At 44.0% G+C, this 20,191-nt stretch overlaps 2 protein-coding genes across 3 annotated transcripts in view; one reads left to right on the forward strand and one right to left on the reverse strand.

The window, feature by feature from the left end:
• LOC146348311 (adhesion G protein-coupled receptor E3-like) overlaps positions 1-1,493 on the forward strand; it is a 56,008-nt gene extending 54,515 nt beyond the window's left edge. Inside the window, exon 20 of one of the 2 annotated variants that reach the window (XM_084852826.1) lies at positions 1,284-1,491. In XM_084852826.1, the coding sequence (XP_084708952.1) occupies positions 1,284-1,367 (84 nt within the window). In that variant the 3' untranslated portion in view covers positions 1,368-1,491. Of the gene's footprint in view, positions 1-1,283 lie in introns of both variants that reach the window. The other variant, XM_084852824.1, reaches the window with a different exon arrangement.
• Positions 1,494-4,917: 3,424 nt separating this feature from the next.
• LOC146348312 (embryonic pepsinogen-like) lies at positions 4,918-15,662 on the reverse strand. Its single transcript, XM_084851650.1, has 9 exons — positions 15,607-15,662; positions 14,668-14,824; positions 14,102-14,219; positions 13,003-13,121; positions 10,971-11,170; positions 10,433-10,546; positions 9,588-9,732; positions 7,067-7,165; positions 4,918-5,055 (listed from the first exon to the last, which is right to left on the reverse strand). Exons 1-9 carry the CDS (start codon positions 15,660-15,662, stop codon positions 4,918-4,920), a joined length of 1,146 nt encoding a protein of 381 aa, XP_084707776.1.
• Positions 15,663-20,191: the final 4,529 nt, after the last annotated feature.

Below are 20,191 nucleotides of genomic sequence, written 5' to 3' on the forward strand. Positions count from 1 at the left end.
TATATCCAGACTCCTCCTCCTTGTTCAGATCTACCCCATCTCCCCAAATTCTTTATTCATTGACCTTCTCTATCTTTGCTCTTAAAGAGAGGCAAGGCCTTGACAGACAGAGACAGAGACGGAGAGCAAGCATGCACTTCTGTACCCCACCTGCAGTGCCGAATAGGACTGATCCAGTTATCTCCCATCTCCATAAACTGCTGTTAACATAGTCATAGAATATAATTAGAAGTTGTATAATTACTATTCATGATGATATCTTTGGTCTAGACTCATTTTTTACTAATTGTTTTAAGAAAATTTCAAAATCTGATTTAAATTTTAAAAATCAATTTGTTTAATCACTGATTTTTTATCAACCCTGGGTTCAGTATTATTAGGATATGTCTGCCCAGAACACCTTTTAGGGGTCAGATTTGCACCTCTAGCGCTTTTGATCCTCATAATACTAACACCGTCTATCCACAGATTATAAATGGGAGGAGATACCGGGCCATCATTGGGTTATCATATGCAGAGCCAGAAAGAGATGCTGGTGGACTTTGTTGTACTTCTCTCTCTGGGGACGTCTTTCCACCTTTCTAGTTCAGCAGTAAAATGCTCAGCCAGGAGCACAAGGAACTCCAAGGTCAGTATCCAATGGAATGCAACCACAAATGTAAATTATGTTGCACTAGCATAAACTACTCTAGTGCAATGCCAATAGTGTTAGCTGATGCATCACTTTCCCTGGGAAATCAGTGCACCAGCTAATGCTATTGGTATTGCACTAGAGTAATTTGCACTAGTGTAATATAATTTATGTTAGCAGTTGCACCCCATTAGATACTGCCGCATGTGAGTCTACCCTCGCTGAAGTCAGAATTCAGCACTACAGGGCTGAACTAAGCCATCATAAGTGTTCCCATCATAAAACCATTTCACATTCACCATTTCACGCTCACAGAACTACACATTTCATGGAAGTGTTTTAGAGAGTGTGGTCCATGAAAAGTTCTGTTCTATTTGCAGATGGAATCCAGGGCAGTTCTAAAAAGTGTATTTTTACATTAGAGTTGTAGGTCGTCGTGGGTGTTGCAGAAATGTCTCTCCTCACAATATGATTGCTTCAGTTAAATGCTGAAAACATCTAGGTAGCTTTGTAAAGGTTAGGTGGCTGATAAAATTTTATGCTAGAGCCAGGCAGGGTCCCCTACCTAAATGTTACACCATGTGTTGCTTACACATCCAACTCATGGCCTATTTCAAGCATTAAGGAATGTATTTTTTCTTTTCTTTTCCAGAAAAATGAACAAAGCGCTCCTTCAGTGCAGCAACAGACAGTAGGGTGGAGGAAAGAACCATCATCCAATGTGCCTTCTGATTAATTTCCAGCATTAGTCTCTTTCTCCTGTGTCCCAAATCCAACAGAATGAAACTAGAGAGTTCACCTATTTTCATATTCTGGCAGTTGTTTTGCCGGTTTGTTCCTATTCTTTAAATCAGGATTGGGGAACATGTGTGGGTTGTGGATTTCACATTATGGTACTTGATAGTTCGAAACACCAGAACCATGGTCCAGGGCCATGGGGATGCTGCTTTTCAAGCCATCCCCTGTTCAATAGTGCCTATTGCTGGTTCCTCTCTGGAACCTAAAAACAATACAGAGTTCATCTTCAACACTCCTCTTGCACATTCCATTTTAAGGGAAGAGAATGTGTGCTCGGAACAAAACACTGGACGTGGACTGAACAAATCCAGAGGAGAGGACACTGGCTTTGTTCTTCTCTTGGGCCTATATGATAGTGTCCTGACAACAGTATCCCTATTGGCAGTAACTACTTTCTCTAGCATTGATTGAATCTGTACCCGTACGTTCACATTCTGGCTGAAGCATTTGAGGCCCAAGGAGTGATACTATCTTTCCATATACCCAGGGTCCCACAACCATGGCCAGATCTACATGGCAACGGCATGTGAAGCGCTGTCATGTTTAATGCGGATTTCATGAACCCAGCTTTGGTCCGTCAGGGGCACGGGTAGCCAGAAAAGTGGAGTATGCGGTACCTTAAAACACACTTTCGCAGGTCAGACTGCACATCAATCCTCCTTACTTTGGTGTCATGTGGGCATAGTCCCGCCACTCGCATTGAACGTCATCAAACACATCAATGCTGCTGAGCAAATGAGAGGCTTGTTCCCTGCCCCTGTCCACATGCCCCTGCTCAGGGAAGTTTGGAAGCGCTGAATTAAGTCCCTGTAGTTTAACCTCACACCTCTCCCCCCTCATCCACCACTGGGATATTGTGAATGAGTAAAGATTACAACTGCGCATTTAATGAATGGAGAGAGCAGGCCGCATTCTCTGAATGGGTCAAGCCGCTGTCCTGACACATCAGAACTGCAAGATTGCGCCTTTACGAAGGGGGAGAACAGGCCGCATTCTGTGAATGAGTCAAGCCCCTAATGGGAAAGCAGCCCTGGGGCGGGACAGGGGGGAAGGGCTCCGATTTCCTTAATGGGAAAAAGACGCTGCAGAGGCAGTGCGGAGGGCAGGCGTCGGCAGAACAGCAGCTCCTTACGGTGCCCCTTGGCCACCCCTTTGGCTCACTTTCTCGCCTCTGCTCCCTACATCTGCGTAGACCTCACGGGCTGTTCCCCCAACCCCTCTCTCCCGACCAGGCACAGCCAGGCACAGACACACCCCTAGGCATGACCAGCATACAGGATGTAATTCGGGGGAAAGGGGCAGACTGCAGCAGATGTGCGCAGAGCTGCATTTGAGGTAAAATACACACTACAACGACTTTCAGAACGTGCGCATTTTGCAGGGGGAGCAGAGGGATGGCTGCAGAGTGGCCACAACGTCATGTGTCCCAAATGACCCTGAAGTGCTTTCCCTCTGCAGTAAGTCACGCATGTGGGTTGGCTCCATGCTAGTACTGAAGGTATCGCATATCAGGTGGCAGCAGGTGAAACTATCCATTGAACTCGACTAATGATTTCACCGGCCGCCACCAGTTGACATGAAATATACACCTGCGCACGCATGTGATGGTCTTTGAGGCCGAGCTAAGTTACTGTGGGTTTTAAAACAACCACAACTTGCGGGTGCTTCCAGACGGGCTACTTATTGAAAGGCATTGTGCAGCAAATTCCAACTTTTCTTCCTTAATTATCTTTTTCTGGTAAGAAAAAGGATGGAAGACACTGTGGGAAAACACAGGAGGGCTACAAGTGGAAAACAACATTGTCTGGACCCCCTATTAAATTCAGTGTTTGAGGGAGGACGATTGCCGAATAAAACCTGTGTCTGGAAGCACTCTTGGAATGGGAGGTGCAATGACAGGGGCAAATGAAGACTGTGGAGGGGATATTTCTTGACTTCAGCGGTCATTCCCTTCCATCTAATGAGCTATTCCCATGGCTTGTTCAGAGTGTCAGTTGTGGGTTGGCCTGGGCCCGTAGGCATGTGGTGAGTCTTCTTGTAGATTCAAATGTGTTTCAGTTGCAATTCATGCAAATGGATTATCCTGAGTACCAACTGATTGCAGACTTTTCAAATCACACTGACTGACCTTACAGGGTTGTTGTAAGGATAATCAAGCTAATGGATGGGCATCACTTGGAATGTACAAAATAATGACACTACTTAGCACGTGTCATCACCATCATCACCATTGCTTTTTTATGATATATAAATTTGGAGCTCATGGTTCAAATTGCAGTTAGGGATGGAAAGAAGAGGTGGCTGTCCGATGACAACCTGCCCACTGGTCTGAGCCAGTGCTGAAGCAGCTGGAAGATTCCTTCAGCAGGAGCCACACTGCAATAAGGTTGGAGGCTCAACTCACATCCCAGCCTATTGAAAAGACTTTGTAAACTGGCCTTTAAACAATGATACATTTCAGTTTCATAGAGAGTGAAACTGGGCAGAGGGAGAGAAAAGAGCATTCATTCCAGGGAAACCATAGGGGCAGTAGGGGGCAGCCCTCTTCCCTCCCCCTCCCTATTTAGGACACAATACAATGATGCATTAGGAGCACCTAGGCCCCTTCCAAAACCAGGTCCCTTCCAGATGTGCTGGGGCCAGTCGAGGCTGGTGTCTCTGATGTCACTGGGGCTCAAGTTACAGGAAGCCAGATTCTGGATGAGCATCAGGAAAAACTTCCTGACTGTTAGAGGAATACGACAATGGAACCAATTACCTAGGGAGGTGGTGGGCTCTCCCACACTGGAGGCATTCAAGATGAGGCTGGACAGCCACCTGTCAGGGATGCGCCGCTGACTTGGATTCCTACACTGAGCAGGGAGTTGGACTCGATGGCCCTGTAGGCTCCTTCCAACCCAACTATTCTATGATTCTATGCTCTCCAGTCAGCATACCAGCAGCCACATTGGCTGGGGATAGTCCAACACATCTGGAGGCCACCATATTGGGAAAGGCTGCCCTGTATCTCTGGCAAAGTCTCCTATGCTGCACATTGCATAGCTGTTGAGTACTGTGATAAGGCATAAAACAGAAGGAAAAGAGCACAACAAATGCTTGTCTTGAACTGCAGTCTGCCTGAGAGTGGGCTCTTGGGCCTTGCTGGATCTGATTTTTTTCCCTTCCCACCCCTATGCTGAATTCTGAAATGGCACCCCAACGTCACTCACGTTAACTATAAGCTTTTGCACATGAATAAAGACAAACAACTTAGCTTTGGAGCAGTTTATTGAATTGCTTGGGCACAAATGTGAAATTAATCATTTTCTGATCAGATTCACTGCAATAATGCTACCAACTGCAGGTTGTCTTCAAAGACATCAGACTGATACTATGTTTAGAAGGACATAATATTGCTATGATTCACAATACATTGCTATGAAGTTAAAATGCAATTTGAGTAGGTCGAGTAGATGAACAATTTGCTGTTGTTGAAAGGTGCAGTTATTCTACCTTGCCTTTGCCAGTCCGACCTGGTTGTTTGCCCTGTCAAAAATGCTGTAGTATTCTCTTATGAACACATCTCCTAGGATCCAGGGGCCCCCACCGGAGACTTGGAAACCACTACTGCAATATCCTGAGTCCATCTAGAAGGAAAGAAAAAGATAACCATCTTTGGGTGATTCTGCATATGTATCCTCCAAGAAATTAATTTTGGTAAAAATGCATTCAGTGACATTCAAGTGCCAAAAGGGGGAATGGTATTCCTTGAAAACAAAAGCACAAAAGAGAAGGAAGAGGGAAATAACCGAGATTCAACAATAAAGTAAATGCTTGTGTTTACCATTGCATCGCTTCTTCCCCCTGGCTATCTCCTGGTGTTGCCTCCTTCGCCATGCTTCTTGTGCGTCTTTTTCCTTGACCATGTGTCCCTCCCCCCTCCCTTGCAAAAAGTTTGTTTTCCTTAAACCAGAGGTGGGGAAGTTGGGGTTCTCCAGAACTCCAACTCCCGTCCTTCTCAGCCAACATGGCCAGTGATCCGGGATTATGGGAATTGTAGTCCAGCAACATCTGGAGGGCCAAAGGTTCCTCACCCCTGCCTTAAACAGGCATCAATACAAATGGGTTGTGTGCACAGTTCTCATCATTGTGTGCGTGGACTACGTGGAACTATGAGATACCTGATGAGAACGGTCAAGCCCTGACATTATATGCTTTTAGGCACATGGTTTAAACTTGGCTGTTAAGAAGAAACCCACTACTGCAATATCCTGGGCTCACCTAGAAGGAAGCTTTTTTCTTCTCTTGTTATATGTGTTTTGCGAATGCTGTTCCAATTTGGATTGTTGTATTCCGTATAGTTCTAGCTGTTCAATTGAATTCTTGGCTTGTTATGTTCATGCTGTACTCCCACAACTGTTATTTTATGTACATGCTGATGCATGTATTTTATATATTGTTTGATGTTTCATTATTGTAAGCTGTCTTGAGTTATTTTTGAAGAAAAGATGGCATATAAGTTTTAGAAAATAAATACTGCAAGAAGTCTCAAGCCCTTCTCCTGGGAGGGCTGTCACCTCTGGCTTTCACATGTCCATTGAGCCATGGGCAGATCTAATCGAGGAGACACTGTGAGCAGTTTATGGCAACCTGCTTATGCATTGGATGTAGGAAGGGTAGGATTGATCCTGTGATGTCACCTTGGTGTTCTGGCTGTTGCCACATATTGATTGGGACCTTCAATGCATACATAACATAGAGCATTATCAGCAAGCATGATCATGGTTGATAGGACCCTGGCAGGGATGCTGAAACATGGCTGTCAGTGTTACATTATCTTATGTTTCTCCTGCTGTTCTTGCGCTGTTGATTTGCTGTGAATTCATGACTATATTATGCTGGCACAGTCCTGGTACAGAACTGGTGTCATACTTTAAATACAGGCAAGCTGGTGCCCTCCAGATGTTTGTGACTACAACTCTTATAAGCCTTAACCAACAAGGCCAATGGTCCGAGATTATGGGGGGGCATAGTCTGAAACATCTGGAGGGGCCAGTGGGCACCGTGGGCTGCATTCGAGGTATTAGGCGGATGCAGAGAGGGAGGCTTTGCAACCCTCTCTAGTTGTGTCATCCCTGCAAAGAGGAACTGAGGGGAGAGAAACATTATTTGCTTCCACATTCTGCCTGCTCTAGAAAAGCCGAGCAAACACTTGCAAGACCTGAAATCTGCACATCGACTTTGAGTGCAGGTTGTAGCTTTTTGAAGAAGGCGCAATATGAGTCCTCTTGGTGATGAGAAGGCCCCCAGGTTTTGCGCCGTGACAGGGCACATCACTCAGAAAAACACCCCGCAGTCATCTGTGGTCAGAGATGCACGCAATGACCATAGTTCTCTTTTTAGTGGAGCTCTGCTGCCTCCTCAACAAGAGCAGCAGCATCTTCTGAATCTGATTTGGCCTTTCTCTTATGAAGCCGGCAGGGTCAACACAGCTGTTGTGATCTTGTCTGCATATGGAATGTGATTACTTCCCAAAGAATGTTTCCATTTCTCTGTTTGTCAGCCCAGGTGTTCGTAAAGATTTTGCACTTCCAACCTTCACAGAGCCCTTTGAACCTGCATGCAAGTGAGGAGCACCATCCCAGATCCATTACGTACCTGGAGCGTATAGGCTGACGGGGGCAGATGGAAGTGTCGTCCGTGGATCACAAACACAACGTCAGGCATGTTGGGGAGGTTACTGCAGTTGATTACTTGCTGCAAGAGACAAAGAAGAGCATTCTTGGGTTAATTTCGTCACAAACGAAATACACTAGCAAAACCCATGTGGCCAGGAAAGGCTGTGGTTTTGTCCTAGAACTGCCACCTTAACGGTGCAATCCTATGCACTCTTACTGGGGAGGAAGTCCCGTGGAGCTCAATGGGACTTATTCCCTGGAATGTGCATGTGGGGTTGCAGCCGAAGTGAACATTCTGGAGTTTAATTCTGATAACTATCCAGGGCTGGCTCCAGACATCTGCTGCCTGAGGCAGAACAGCAAATTCCACCCCTCCCCCCAAGTCAAGGTACATATTACCCAAAGCCAGCTGAGTTATTTTGGCATCTGAGGCAGAAAATCCCAGAAGCTCCTTTCTTCCCTCCCTGACAGTGAAATAATAACCAATAGTAGCAGTAGAAATGGTGAGGATGATGATGGATGATGGTGATTATGATGATTTGCTGCCCTTTCGTGATACCCAAAATCAGCTGTGTGAGGCAGCCACCTCGCTTTGTCTCATGATAGGGCCAGCCCTGTATCCAGTGTAATGCTCAGATCTGAGCCACACAGAACGAAGCCCCCGCCCCCCCAACCCATGAAAGGCACGCGAAACGGAGCACTTACCTGCTCCCGTCCACGCTACTTTGCGAATGGCAGCTGTCCTGCGGCCGCTATTCGCTTCGTCTTCATAGCCGTGATAGGCTACGTAAGTATTTACGTAGCCTATCACATATCACGGCTAATGCAGGGATGCCATTTGCATCCCTGCGGAGGCTGTGATAGGTTACGTAAGTATTTACGTAGCCTATCATGGCAGGGGGGAAAAAACCCAGCATACGCAAATGGCGGTGGCTACCACCATTTGCGTACACTGGGTTTTTTTTTCCCCTGCCGTGATAGGCTATGTAAGTATTTACGTAGCCTACCACAGCTCAATACAGGGACGCAAATGGTGGCAGCTACGACAGCCGCCATTTATGTCCCTGCAGGGCTGCCCAGCGGCTGGATGTCTGGCTGCGGGAGGCCGGAGCCGGCCGGCGGCTCCGTGGCTTGGCAGGATTCTGGGGTAGAGGACCGGATCACCTCCCCCCCCCATCGAGGATTCCAGAGGGAGGGACGAAGCGCCTCCCCCCCACCATGTATTGCCCGGCGCGGAGCCAGGTAGGTGTTTTGTACATCCCTAGGAGTTGAAGAGGGTTGTTTGGAGAAAATAAAACCTTATTTTCAGATGTTAATAGAACTACTTTAAAGAGAAACAATAACATGGAAATACATAAAAGTTTATCTTCCTTCCTTCCTTCCTTCCTTCCTTCCTTCCTCTCTCTCTCTCTCTTCCTCTCTCTCTGTGTGCATGGTAAATCCTTCTGAGAACTCTGCACATAGCAAAGGATACTTAGGGCATTTCTACATCAGCCTAAAGTCCTGCATTTAAAACGGGGCTTTCTGCTTCCGTTTTACATGCAGGATCACAACTGACTCCCTTCACAAGCATTTCCTTTCCCCCCTCCTTCTCTCCATAGTTGAGTTTTCCATTATCTTTCATTGATCTCACTCCTCTTCTTGACACTTTAACTCTTTTCGTGGGGGAAACTGAAGTGGAACACATCAGGGTAATTTAATAGCTCATTATCCACAATCTATTTAAAAACAGAACAAAAGGCATTTAGAGCAGGAGAGTCACGGCAGGGTCACGGCATCATGTAAAGAGCCCGTAAACTTCCGTGAAGGAGCAATCTCAATAGCAGGATAAAAGCTTTGTGTGAAGGAGCCCACAGAAAGCCCCAAACACACACAACAGTGCAATAGACTCATGGACAATTCTCACACTATGTTTATCACATGAAAATTGGAGGGATCACAGGAAGATTTTCCCCAGTGGAATTTCCATCAGTCAGAGAGCAGCTGTCATCATTCTCTCATCTCATTAGGACCTAACCGTGGCAGCAGGCAAGCTGCTAAGAGCCAATCCACCCATAAAAATGAATGCCCCAATGATCAGTTAATGTTATGAATTCAGCCTTAGGCCTACTGGAGCAATTTTCATCAGGAGGGGTCATCTTGGCTCAACCAAACTTCTGCTTGTTTCCTTTTGTAGTCATGACCATTGCCCCTCTCCTTTCTGCACCAAAACTCTAGATACTCCCAGTAGTTTAGTACCCCCATCTTGCATATCACATTTCCTTACGATCTGGCACACAAATGTACGCATGTACAATAACATGAAGAAACACGAAGCCAGGGTGGGGTGCTACCAGCTACACTCGAAGAAAAAACTGAGATGAACCCTAACTCTAACCACCTCCTATCATGTCCATCTGCAACTTCAACCTTTACCAGGGATCAAAGTGTGGCATGTGGACACCAGGATGATAAGGATGATTTGGGAAGATAATGGCAAAGAATAACGGATTTGATCTTACCTGACCATACTGCCCTGTAGTAGCTCCAATGGCATTTTGGATGTTGGCTATGCCAGATGATGGGCCAGCCAAAAGGGAGGTACCTGTGTCAACAATTGCTTGACAGCCACCAGTGCAGGCAATCTCCTGGCCATACACTAAAACACTGAGAAATTGGAAATCATGAGATTGAAACAAAATGCAGCCTAGTGGGATATAATATCACTGCCCCTTAGGAAGACATCCATTCCCATTCTGCATCTTGTTGTAGGTAAAGTTCTCAGGTGTATTATGAGCCAATGTTAAATCATGACCCTGTTAAATCGTGTAGAAGGCAATAAAAATGCACACAGTACAGATCGTAAGTTCTTCAGGGCATGAACATAGGAACATAGGAAGCTGCCTCATACTGAGAGAGCCCAGTGGTCCATCAGGGCCAGTATTGCCAACACTCACTGGCAGCAGCACCCCAGAGTTTCAGGCAGGAGTTTACCAGCCCTACCTGGAACCTTCTGCATGCCAAGCATGTGTTCTACCACTGAGCTCTGGCCCTTCCCTGGCACACACACTTCCCTGGCAGCATTAAATATATAAATAAATAAATAAATAAATAAATAAATAAATAAGAACCATTTTTCCTCTCAATCACCAGCTAGCAAACAACAAAATAAACAGTACACTTGTTTTTGCATTTTATTTGCTCTCCATCTCTTCCTTTCTCTTTGCTTCTCATCTTTGCATCTAGCAACTCTTAAAATTACTTGGTAAAACTGTCCAGTTTTATTGTATAGCACCTAATATAAATTGAAGCACTCAATAAGATAAGAATATTGTTAATACAAATACTACCAATAATTCCTGCTTACCTGTCCATTGCAATCTGCCAGTAGCCTTGCTGAGTGACAGGTATCCAGTGAATAGAACCACTGTAGCGGGAGTGATCGATTCCCCCAAAAGTGATCATGCTCCCAGATGATTTCCTGAAATGTGAATATTTGATGCATAGTTGGCAAACTGATCTTTCAGCAGAAAGCTGGACTGCACATCACAAAGTGAGTATATCGTATTCCTGTGCATCTATCCAAATTTTCCCATTAACGGAGTTTATACAATGGGTTTATAATATCTCACATAGGATCAGTATCTCCTGGTGGAGGAGCTCAGCCCATCCAGGCAATCTTGGGGAGGGTCTTTGCTACCCATTCCTGTGTTTCCCAATTAAGAGGCCTGGCCCTTGCACCTGTGTGAACCAAGCACAGTAGCAGCCATCTTACTCAGCGGATGGATTTTAGCTGCCCGTCTTAGCTAACATGTAAAGCGGTCTCAGGACATTCTCCTTCGATGGTTCCTCCATCCGCACGCACACACCACGTAATCTTACCAGTAGAGCAAAATACTATTTACCGGCTGAGATAAACGGAAAACAGGTTTTTCTGCACCAAGCCTTCGTTCACCAAGTTATCAAAGACGGGAGTTGCTTGGTCAACAGCAATGGTGGGGTAACCTAAGCCCAAGATCCCATCAAATTTAGCAAACACGAAGACGGACCCAGGCTCTCTGGTGCTCAAGCCAAATGGCTGATTGGTATCGGCAAGACTGGACACCTAGGGGAGAGACAAAATATTCCTTTACTTCTGTATCAAGCTGGTGAGTCACACAGCAAACTTTTACTAGTGACACAGTAAGGTGACTATCCTCTGCACGTTTGCTTGAGAGCACAAGGAAAAGGTGAAATACGGAGCCTTCCAGATAGTACTAGGCCTACCCTTTCAAGTAACCAGGTAGCAGGGTGGCCCGGACAGAGGACAGTCCTCTATTTCAAGGCGCCCTCTGTTTGAAAGGCTGTCCTGCCCTTTTCAGTTTATACGTAAGAACAGTTGCCCATCACCACTCAGCACCTGGGCAGCAGACTGAACAGGCAGGCACACAGGTCACCTGGTCACAGTCTTCCACGCTATAGTGAGATGTATTGTATTTCTATTTAGCTCATAGTTATTATTTCTAAATCTGCATCTATACATATAAATCTGCATATGCACGTTTTATGAAAATGTGTGTCCTCCATCTGGCATCACATCCAGAACTCAGTGGTAGACCAGCATTTTGCATGCCATTTCAGCCATGACTTTTCTGCCATGTGCAGAAAGAGTCATGAGATTTGACCCTGCTGCCCCTGACCTGTACTGTTAGTATGAGGGGGGCGGGTGGAGTTTGCTTCCTTTTAGCATAGTATGAAAGCTGGATCTGTAAAAAGGGCACAGAATGTCTAGAGCCAAGTATGCCCCTTCTCTTGAATCTTCCATTTTGTTTTGTTCTCTTGAGGACGCTCCTTCATTAGAGGGACCAGTTGTGGCTTGAAAACCCATTACACTTTGCGTATGGATCAATAATTTGTCCTCTGACTGTACCCTTTCATGGATTATTTTTGTACTGAGCTCATTTTGGAAGTTTCTTCTCTGGCAGATTACTTCCACGTAGCAGAGGTCTTATATTTATGTGTGATTATTTTGTTCTATTTAATACATCCCGGTGTTGAACCTCTAGTAAGTCCCATCAAATTCAATGGAATTTACTTCCACACAAGGATCTTTAAGACTGCAGCTTTAAATGTTCTACTACTTTCACTCAAACGAAGACCATTAAAAATAGCCTGTTTGGTTAAAAGTATTTTCTTCTGAATTAATTCCCTAACACACATACGTCCCTATAGACATACAGATATCTCCAAGGGCAATAATGTTACTGGGCTGTGGTTTTTGCCACTTTAGGCTGACAGTTTAAACGTAAAGTTTACACGTTAAGTTAAGCATGTGGCTAGCAGCTACATCAGGGTTGTGGTCTTTTATTGAATGCTAGACACAGGGGCCCCTGATTTCCATTGGGACTGCAGCATGTGCAGAGGGGTGGCTGTAGGTAGCATTAGAAAAAGGTTTCCATTGGTGCCAGTGTGAGTTCCCCCCACCTGCCCAGACTAACTGCAGGGCAAGGTGGGTTAGGACTGCAGTGGCGGAGGGAAGGGTTAAATCTCCCCGTCCTGATGAAAACCGGGGGAGGGGGAGGGGCGGGCTGGATCTAGGAATTTTCCCCCTTCAACTGTTTTCCCCTGTGCGGTAGCCACACAGTTGACCTTGGAGATGCACACAGTAGAGAGCTGCTTACAACCTGGGGTGCTTCCAGATGGGGTTTTTAGTGCACAATCATCCTGCCTCATTCATGGAATTTTATGGGCGTCTTTCATTTGTTACCCTCCCATTTTCCCATTGATTCTTCCATCTTCTTTCTTAACACATGCACACAAACACACACCCATTAAGGATGGAGGAAAAGACAGAATAGCTGCCTAATGCCTTTTGATTGGAAGTGCTAGGAGCCCTCTTTCTGGAAGCACCCCTCATTTGTTCCTCTTGTCCTGTTTTATGTAACACTATTGGCTTACCATCACTGTATCGTATCCTAACATGCCTTCCATGTATCCTGTGCCATACTGAATTGACAGAGTCTGTTGCGTGCTCTGGTAGGTAGAAGACTGAGATGGGTTATACCTCTTATGTTTTTCTAAAAGTTAAAAAGAAACAGCATTTAATTAATATAAAAACAGCTTTTAATTGGTGGTAGATATCAAGCAGGCTTCAGGCTACAATATAAATTTACTGCCGGAAGAAAACTATTGCAACAATTCAAAATACAGGGCATTTGGGAAATAGTAATGTACTGGGACTTTTGTTAGTTTACCAAAAGGCAACCTTTAGATAAGGGTAGATATATTATTACTTTACTACAGAAATTTCATGTAATATAAAAAGAAACCCTGATACTGGAAAAATCCATTTTTAAAGATATATGGAAATATTCAAAGGAGCAAATTGGTTTTAACAATACCACTTTGGTACCTAGTGCTAAAAATTATCCTGTGCAAAAATGGGAATTGGGTTTTACAAAGCTAGATGAGCATGATTTGCTGTACAGGTTCAAGTCCCATTGAATTCAATGCAATTTACTCCCTGGAAAATCATTATGAGATTGCAGTCCCATAGTCTAATTCTATGAATATTTATTTTTAGAAGTAAGTCCCACTGAGTTCAGAGCCTCGTGTGGCGCAGAGTGGTAGGCAGCAGTATTGCAACCAAAACTCTCCCCACAACCTGAGTTCAATCCCAGCGGAAGCTGGGTCTTGGGTAGCTGGCTCAGATCGACTCAGCCTTCCATCCTTCCGAGGTCGGTAAAATGAGTACCCAGCTTGCTGGGGGAAAGGTAGTCACGACTGGGGAAGGCAATGGCAAACCACCCCGCTACAGTCTGCCATGAAAATGCCAGCGTAAGTGGCGCCCCTCTAGGGGTCAGCAGTGACTCAATGCTTGCACAGGAGGAGCCTTTCCTTTCCCACTGAGTTCAGTGGACTTTAATCCACAGTAAATAGAACTGTGGCCTCAGTCAAGCCCATATCCTTTATGCCATCTCTCATTTTCCCCATCAGTAACATGATTTATTACATCTGGATGTGCTTGAACTACTTTGAGATAGACTCAGTTACTTACGACATGCTAAACTTTGGCAGTAGATAGAGGGTACCCAGAGATTGGAGGATCCAGTGTCAAACACAACAGTGAACTTCTGTGGTGGGGTTCCAATGTAGATTGTTCCATAGTATTCTGTCTGTTGATTCATAAAAGAAATACACTTTGCAAGGCTTTCTTTTGATAGATTTTTGAACATTTTAGCTCATCAATGATGCACGTGTGATAATCACAGTAAACCTGAGTGCTATTGAACTGAAATTAAAAAGAAAGAAAAGGAGAAAATGAATTCCGCCCCCCGCCCCCTGGCATGGGTTTTGTTGAAAAGAAGGGGAATCACCCAAATGCATGCAGCTTTAATAAACAGCAGGTGTAAAGGTGCATATATTAAAATGTAAGCCATATATGAGAGCAACAGAGCACTAGGTCTGTCATGATTTCCCACTCTAGAATAAACTTTTATTCATGGTAGATATATATCATCTCTTGCCATATATGAGGTTCACTCAAACACAGCGCTTATCTCAAGAAATCAGTAAGGTAAAATTCTGGCACTGCAAATCAATAAGAGTAAAGCACCAACTCACGTCTAAGTAGTTCATAAGTGGTTCGTCAGCAAACTGGGCAACTTTAGACAAATGATATTTGGTACCAATGTCATAATGATGTTTCCGAAAAAGATCTCCCAGCAAATTCTCCTCCCTGAGAATGTCTCTCAGTTTCTTCCCTCTCTCCAATGGAACACTGGTACACAAGAAACGAAATGACTAAGTTTAGGTTTTTCCAACCCCTGCTACTGCATATGTGCTCATTTTATAATCAGACTTCCCTCTGTATAACCAAAAATGTAATAGCCGTAGGTTTTACGACATCGCACTATCCCACCTATTCACTACTAGATCTAAGCTCCTCCAAAATTAAAGCATTTAATTTTGCATTTATGGGGCAATCTGATGCATGTTTAGACAGAAAAAAAAGTCCTGCAATTCACCACATTCCCCAGCCAGCATGGGAGTTGACTCCTTAGGGAGTCAAACTGAAAGATCGCACCCACTGGACTTGACCAAAGTCAACTTCAGCATCAAGAAATACTAATATAGTTCACAATCCTGCACACAGTCATTCACACATATGTTCCCCTGACATCAGTGGGACTTGCGCCGCTGTAATGGATGGCAGGATTGCACCAAAGGTGAAGTTCCATGTTGATCTGCTTCAGCTCTCAAGAATTTAAATAAAATTAGTTGAACGAAAAACAACAACTGTCGGTGTACAGATGTTTAATCTTTGACTGACGCAAAATGAATTCTTCCCAACAAAATTAAGGTGTCTTTGGTGTCTCAGTTAGTGTGATCCATGCTTTAAAGGTCAATGCTAGGTGTATATGGTTTAAATGCAATCCTAGATTGGAAGACGCTATTCACAGACTCTCTTTAATTGCTTGATATATTACTTAGAAATTGGAAGTAGAAATTACTTAGAACTGCTGTAAGTGAAGCAAATGTCAGCAACAAAATCATACTTACTTAACAAGACACTCCGAGAGAGCGACAACAGCGAAGAGAATTGCTAGGCACTTCATCCTGCGTATTCCACGGGGGCTGCTCCGGGTGCTCTGGTGCTTGTTCCACACAACTTCATGGCTTTTATAGCTGCTTGAGAAGAACCTGCCGTTATCTGAAAAACAGATTATCATATATCAACAGAGAAAGTCCAGCCCATTCCTGGAAGCAGGAAAGGGAGATGACCGATTAGTCATGTTGCTTGCCAACACCTTGAAATCCTACCTAAGGCATGTCTCCAGCATCCAATCTTGTAAATATCAATAAATCCAGTGATGCCCTGCAAGTAGTGGCCTGATCCTAAGTTTTTTAGGGTGCAGTCCTATGGATGTTTGGACAGAAAAAAGTCCTACAATTCCCAGCATGCCCTTGGGGCATGCTGGGGGTTGTAGGACTTTTTTCTGTCTAATCATGTGTAGGTTTGCGCCCTAAGGTGGGTTCTTCCATCCACTTGCCCAGTGCAACATCACAAACCATGCTTTTAGACCAATATTGCATAAAGGTCTAACTGGATTACAGTTAGACATGCTGACAGAGATGCTTAGGACTCAGGTGCAATTCCATGCCTGAGGAGGTATGCCCGCACCCTGTACCCTTTCCTTTTGCAGTTTGTTCGGAGAAGTTACTTACATTTTCTCCTTTGCCCATACTATTTCTCTTGACTCACACGACACAAGTAACTTGGGGAATGATCATTAGTGCAAAAAACTCAACTGCTAGTCCAAAGAGTTCTACTTTTGCCAAACTTTGTGTCATCAAACCTACCATGATTAATAACTTGAGGACAGAATCTCTCTCTCTCTCTCGATTTAGATCTAGATATGTTCATACAGCCATATATCTATACTGACAGATAGATGATAGAAAGATTTAAATAGTTTTTATTATGTTTTATATTGTATTTTAAGGCTTTTATCTTTTGTAAATTGCCCAGAGAGCTTTGGCTATTGGGTGGTGTAGAAATGTGAAGAAGAAGAAGAAGAAGAAGAAGAAGAAGAAGAAGAAGAAGAAGAAGAAGAAGAAGAAGGCATTTTAGGATCCTATTTTAGGATCCCATTTTTAAACAATGGGTTGCTAGAAAATGCTTCTAGCCTGCTGTTTTATGGTTTGATCATTTTATTTCACTGTATATTTAAATAGATGTATTAGTTTGTTACTGTAGTGATTATTATTGGGTTGGCTCCAGGCTTAGTCATGCTTAGAGAAGTCACATTGATTTTAATGGGTCTACTCTAAACATGACTAAATCTGGACTCTAGATCCAGCCCATTGTGTTTTAAATTGTACTGTTAACCACCCTGGGATGAGGTTTTATAAAAGGTGGCATCTAAATAACTTTAATTAATCTGCATAACTGGTCAGATGAAGTGACCTGAGACCTTTTTGGCATCACAGGGAGTTGTCTGATTTGGCTCTATGGCAGCCTTGTCCAACCTGGGGTGCTCCAGATGTGTTCAACTGCAACTCTTATAACTCCCATCCCACATGTCCAGTGGTCATGCGGGCTGGAAATTATGGAAGATGCAGTCAAACACATCTGGAGGTCTCCAGGTTGGGGAAGGCTGGTCTATGGTTTAGCTAGTCCTATTGCTGGATAAGGGTGAGCATCTATAAAATAAGTATCTGTTTATAGCAAGATTTCTCTGTGCATTGCCTAGGTTATTATTTATTTGCAGATCACTTGCAGGTAGTTTGCACTTAGGTAGTAACTCCCATGGAATTCAATAGGACTTAGTCCCTGGTAAGTGTGCATTGGGTTGCAGCCTTAATCTGTCATAATTACAAAGAGTATGACTTGGGGAAGAAATGGAAAATCAAATGGAAAAAATGGGGGGAAATGGCCAATGTTCTGCATGCCCTTGGTGGGTTTCTCCAGGCACTATTTGTCCAAAGTGATACCACTGTTATCTGCATGTGCGACTCTTATCTGTATCTTTTCAGCACAATCACTGAGGAACTTTGAGGTCTTATTAAAATGAATATGCATGCATAATATTGGTATTGGTAAAAGCCTTTAATGGAAATGTGATAAGATTCGCAAAATGGAATTGGCCCATTAAACACTTGTGCAAATATAAGTTAAGGTATGTTTGAACCAACTGTTTCTCATGGCTTCTATCTGAATGCACTGGAAAGAGCTTCTGCACAGCATCCTGAATTCTGCCTATTTGTGCTCTGCTTCCAAGGTTTCTAGTGGGAAAGTTAATATTCGATTAACATGGCCTTCAGGATTGTGTCTTTCATCTCAGCCATTGTCCCTCTCCACTATCTGTCTGTTTCTATTGTATATTCGGAATAACATAAATGTTTCCACCTATTTACTCATCCAGTCCCAACAATCATCATCTCATTTGGTTTGTGTTTGGTTATTTGTGATTTTACCTGACATTGCAGTACTTCAGCTACTTGTGTATTCCATTCAGCCTGACCAACCATGGCTAGCTGGAGGATGCTGGGAGTTGTAGTCCAATACATCTGGAGGGCACCAGTTGGGGGAAAGCAGGACTAAGCATTAACCCAAGCTTTGACTACTTGTTACATTTGCAACCAAGTTGCATGACGTCAGACTTTTCCAAGGGTCCATCCAATACACTTTTCTTTCTCTGGACATTTTAGAGATATAACTTCACAGAAGTTCTATCTATAAAATGCTTTCATTGTAATGCTGTCGGTAAAAATTTTCCCCTTAACGTTTTTGTTCAGTCGTTCAGTCATGTCCGACTCTTCGTGACCCCATGGACCATAGCACGCCAGGCCTTCCTGTCCTCCGCTCTCTCCCGGAGTGTGCTCAAGTCCATATTCATTGCATCGGTGATGCTATCTAGCCATCTCATCCTCTGCCGTCCCCTTCTCCTTTTGCCTTCAATCTTTCCCAGCATCAGGGTCTTTTCCAGAGAGTTTTCTCTTCGCATTAGGTGGCCAAAATATTTGAGCTTCAACTTCAGTATCTGTTCTTCCAATGAGCAGTCAGGGTTGATTTCCTTTAGGATGGACTGATTTGACCTCCTTGCAGCCCTGGAGCAGTTCATTCTGAGGGAGGGGTGGGATGGAAGTGTCTTTGGATCGTGAGGGACGTCAGGATTGGACCCCTCAGCTACACTAGCCTGGAACAGGCATAGCTAATTCCCAGCCACTCCGGTTTCGAGGAGAAGTCTTATCGGTTGTGGTGCCTCTTTATGGAATGACCGCCCAAGGAGTCTTGCCTGTCACAAACACTGTTATCTTGGCAGCATGAGGCACAGACATTTCTCTTCTCCCAGGCATTTTAACGATACATTAAATATGTAGCATGCCCCTGACCCTCTCTTCCTATTTACTCTAAAGTAAGCCTGTGGGGCTCCAATCTAGATTGGGACCATGACATCCATGTAGGGGAAGTTTAACCTCCCACCACCACCACATGTTTTCTGAAATATCCCCCGCCCCAAAGTGGGCTGAAAAAGGGGGGAGCCTCTATTGGGACCAATAGAGGCTTTTGTTTTTTTAACCCTTGCTGAGGGATTGTTAAAAAAACAAGTGTCTGGGGTGTGGGTGGGGAAGAGTTAAACCTCTCCTATCCATGTGTGATGGTCTCCATGGAGATTGGGCCCCTGCACACTTACTTTGGAGTATGTCAGTTGCATGCTTTGTATTTAATATATTGTGAATTTTGTCTCTGATTTTTAGATTTTTATTCTGGTGTTTGTTGTTTTAACCTGTTTGTAACCTGTTGTATTGTGTGAACCACCCTGAAAACCCTTTGTTATAGGGAAGCATCTAAATATCACAAATGCATAAATAAAGCTACACACGCACGCACCCCCTCCCTTGCCTCAAGCAGATGACGTTGGGTGTCATGAAAGGGCAGAAAGTTGTTAGTTAGTTATTTAAGATTTAAATCCAATGTACGTTTAGATAGAAAAGAAGCCCTACAACTCCCAGCATTCCCCAGCCAGCATGACTGGCTGAAGAATGCTGGGGGTTGTAGAATGTTTTCTGGCTAAACATGCATAGGAGGTTGGCTGGGGAATAGTGGGAATTGTAGGACTTTTTTCTGTCTAAACATGCATAAGATTGTTCCCTAAAGTACTGTTACTGTATTTTTCTTGCCATTTTGTGTTTCCAGACAGAAGGCTCCTAGCACTGTCAGAAACTTTGTAGCAATTCCATATTTTGTTTTCCTTAATGGATTTCCTGCAGTAAGAAAAAAGACAGGAGAAGTGGTGGGAATTATGCTTGGAAGATGACAGCATCCATAACATCCCACAAATGTGCCAGGGTGGCGGCACAATAAAAGTCTTGTCTGGAAGCATCAAGGGAGAGGCGTTTGTGGCATTTTCTGCCAAAATAACTTCATCAGACTTGGGTATATAGACTCCACTTGGGCAGGGCTATCTTTGGCTTTGCCCTAGCAATACATGATATTCATTATAAAATCCCAGCTAATGGGCACTTAACCTGTGCATAACTTGCCATGATACAAAAGGACATTTGAATTTGATATTGATGTACTTACATGAGCCAAATCACATTTGTTGCAAACTTTATCTTAGCGAATAAACAAAGAATT

The sequence above is a fragment of the Heloderma suspectum genome, chromosome 4 (assembly GCF_057233095.1).
Source record: "Heloderma suspectum isolate Gila_16-S chromosome 4, 16-S_ref, whole genome shotgun sequence".
Taxonomy (NCBI): Eukaryota; Metazoa; Chordata; class Lepidosauria; order Squamata; family Helodermatidae; genus Heloderma; species Heloderma suspectum.

Bases quoted from the DNA above. Each gene is read 5' to 3' on its own strand.
- LOC146348312 (XM_084851650.1), bottom strand. From the start codon at position 15,662: ATGAAGTGCCTAGCAATTCTCTTCGCTGTTGTCGCTCTCTCGGAGTGT. The intron at 11,171-13,002 runs GTAAGCCAATAG...TCTCTCCCCTAG, and splicing joins TAGGATACGATACAGTGATG to GTGTCCAGTCTTGCCGATAC. The intron at 5,056-7,066 runs GTACGTAATGGA...CTTTCCTTCTAG, and splicing joins CGTCAGCCTATACGCTCCAG to ATGGACTCAGGATATTGCAG.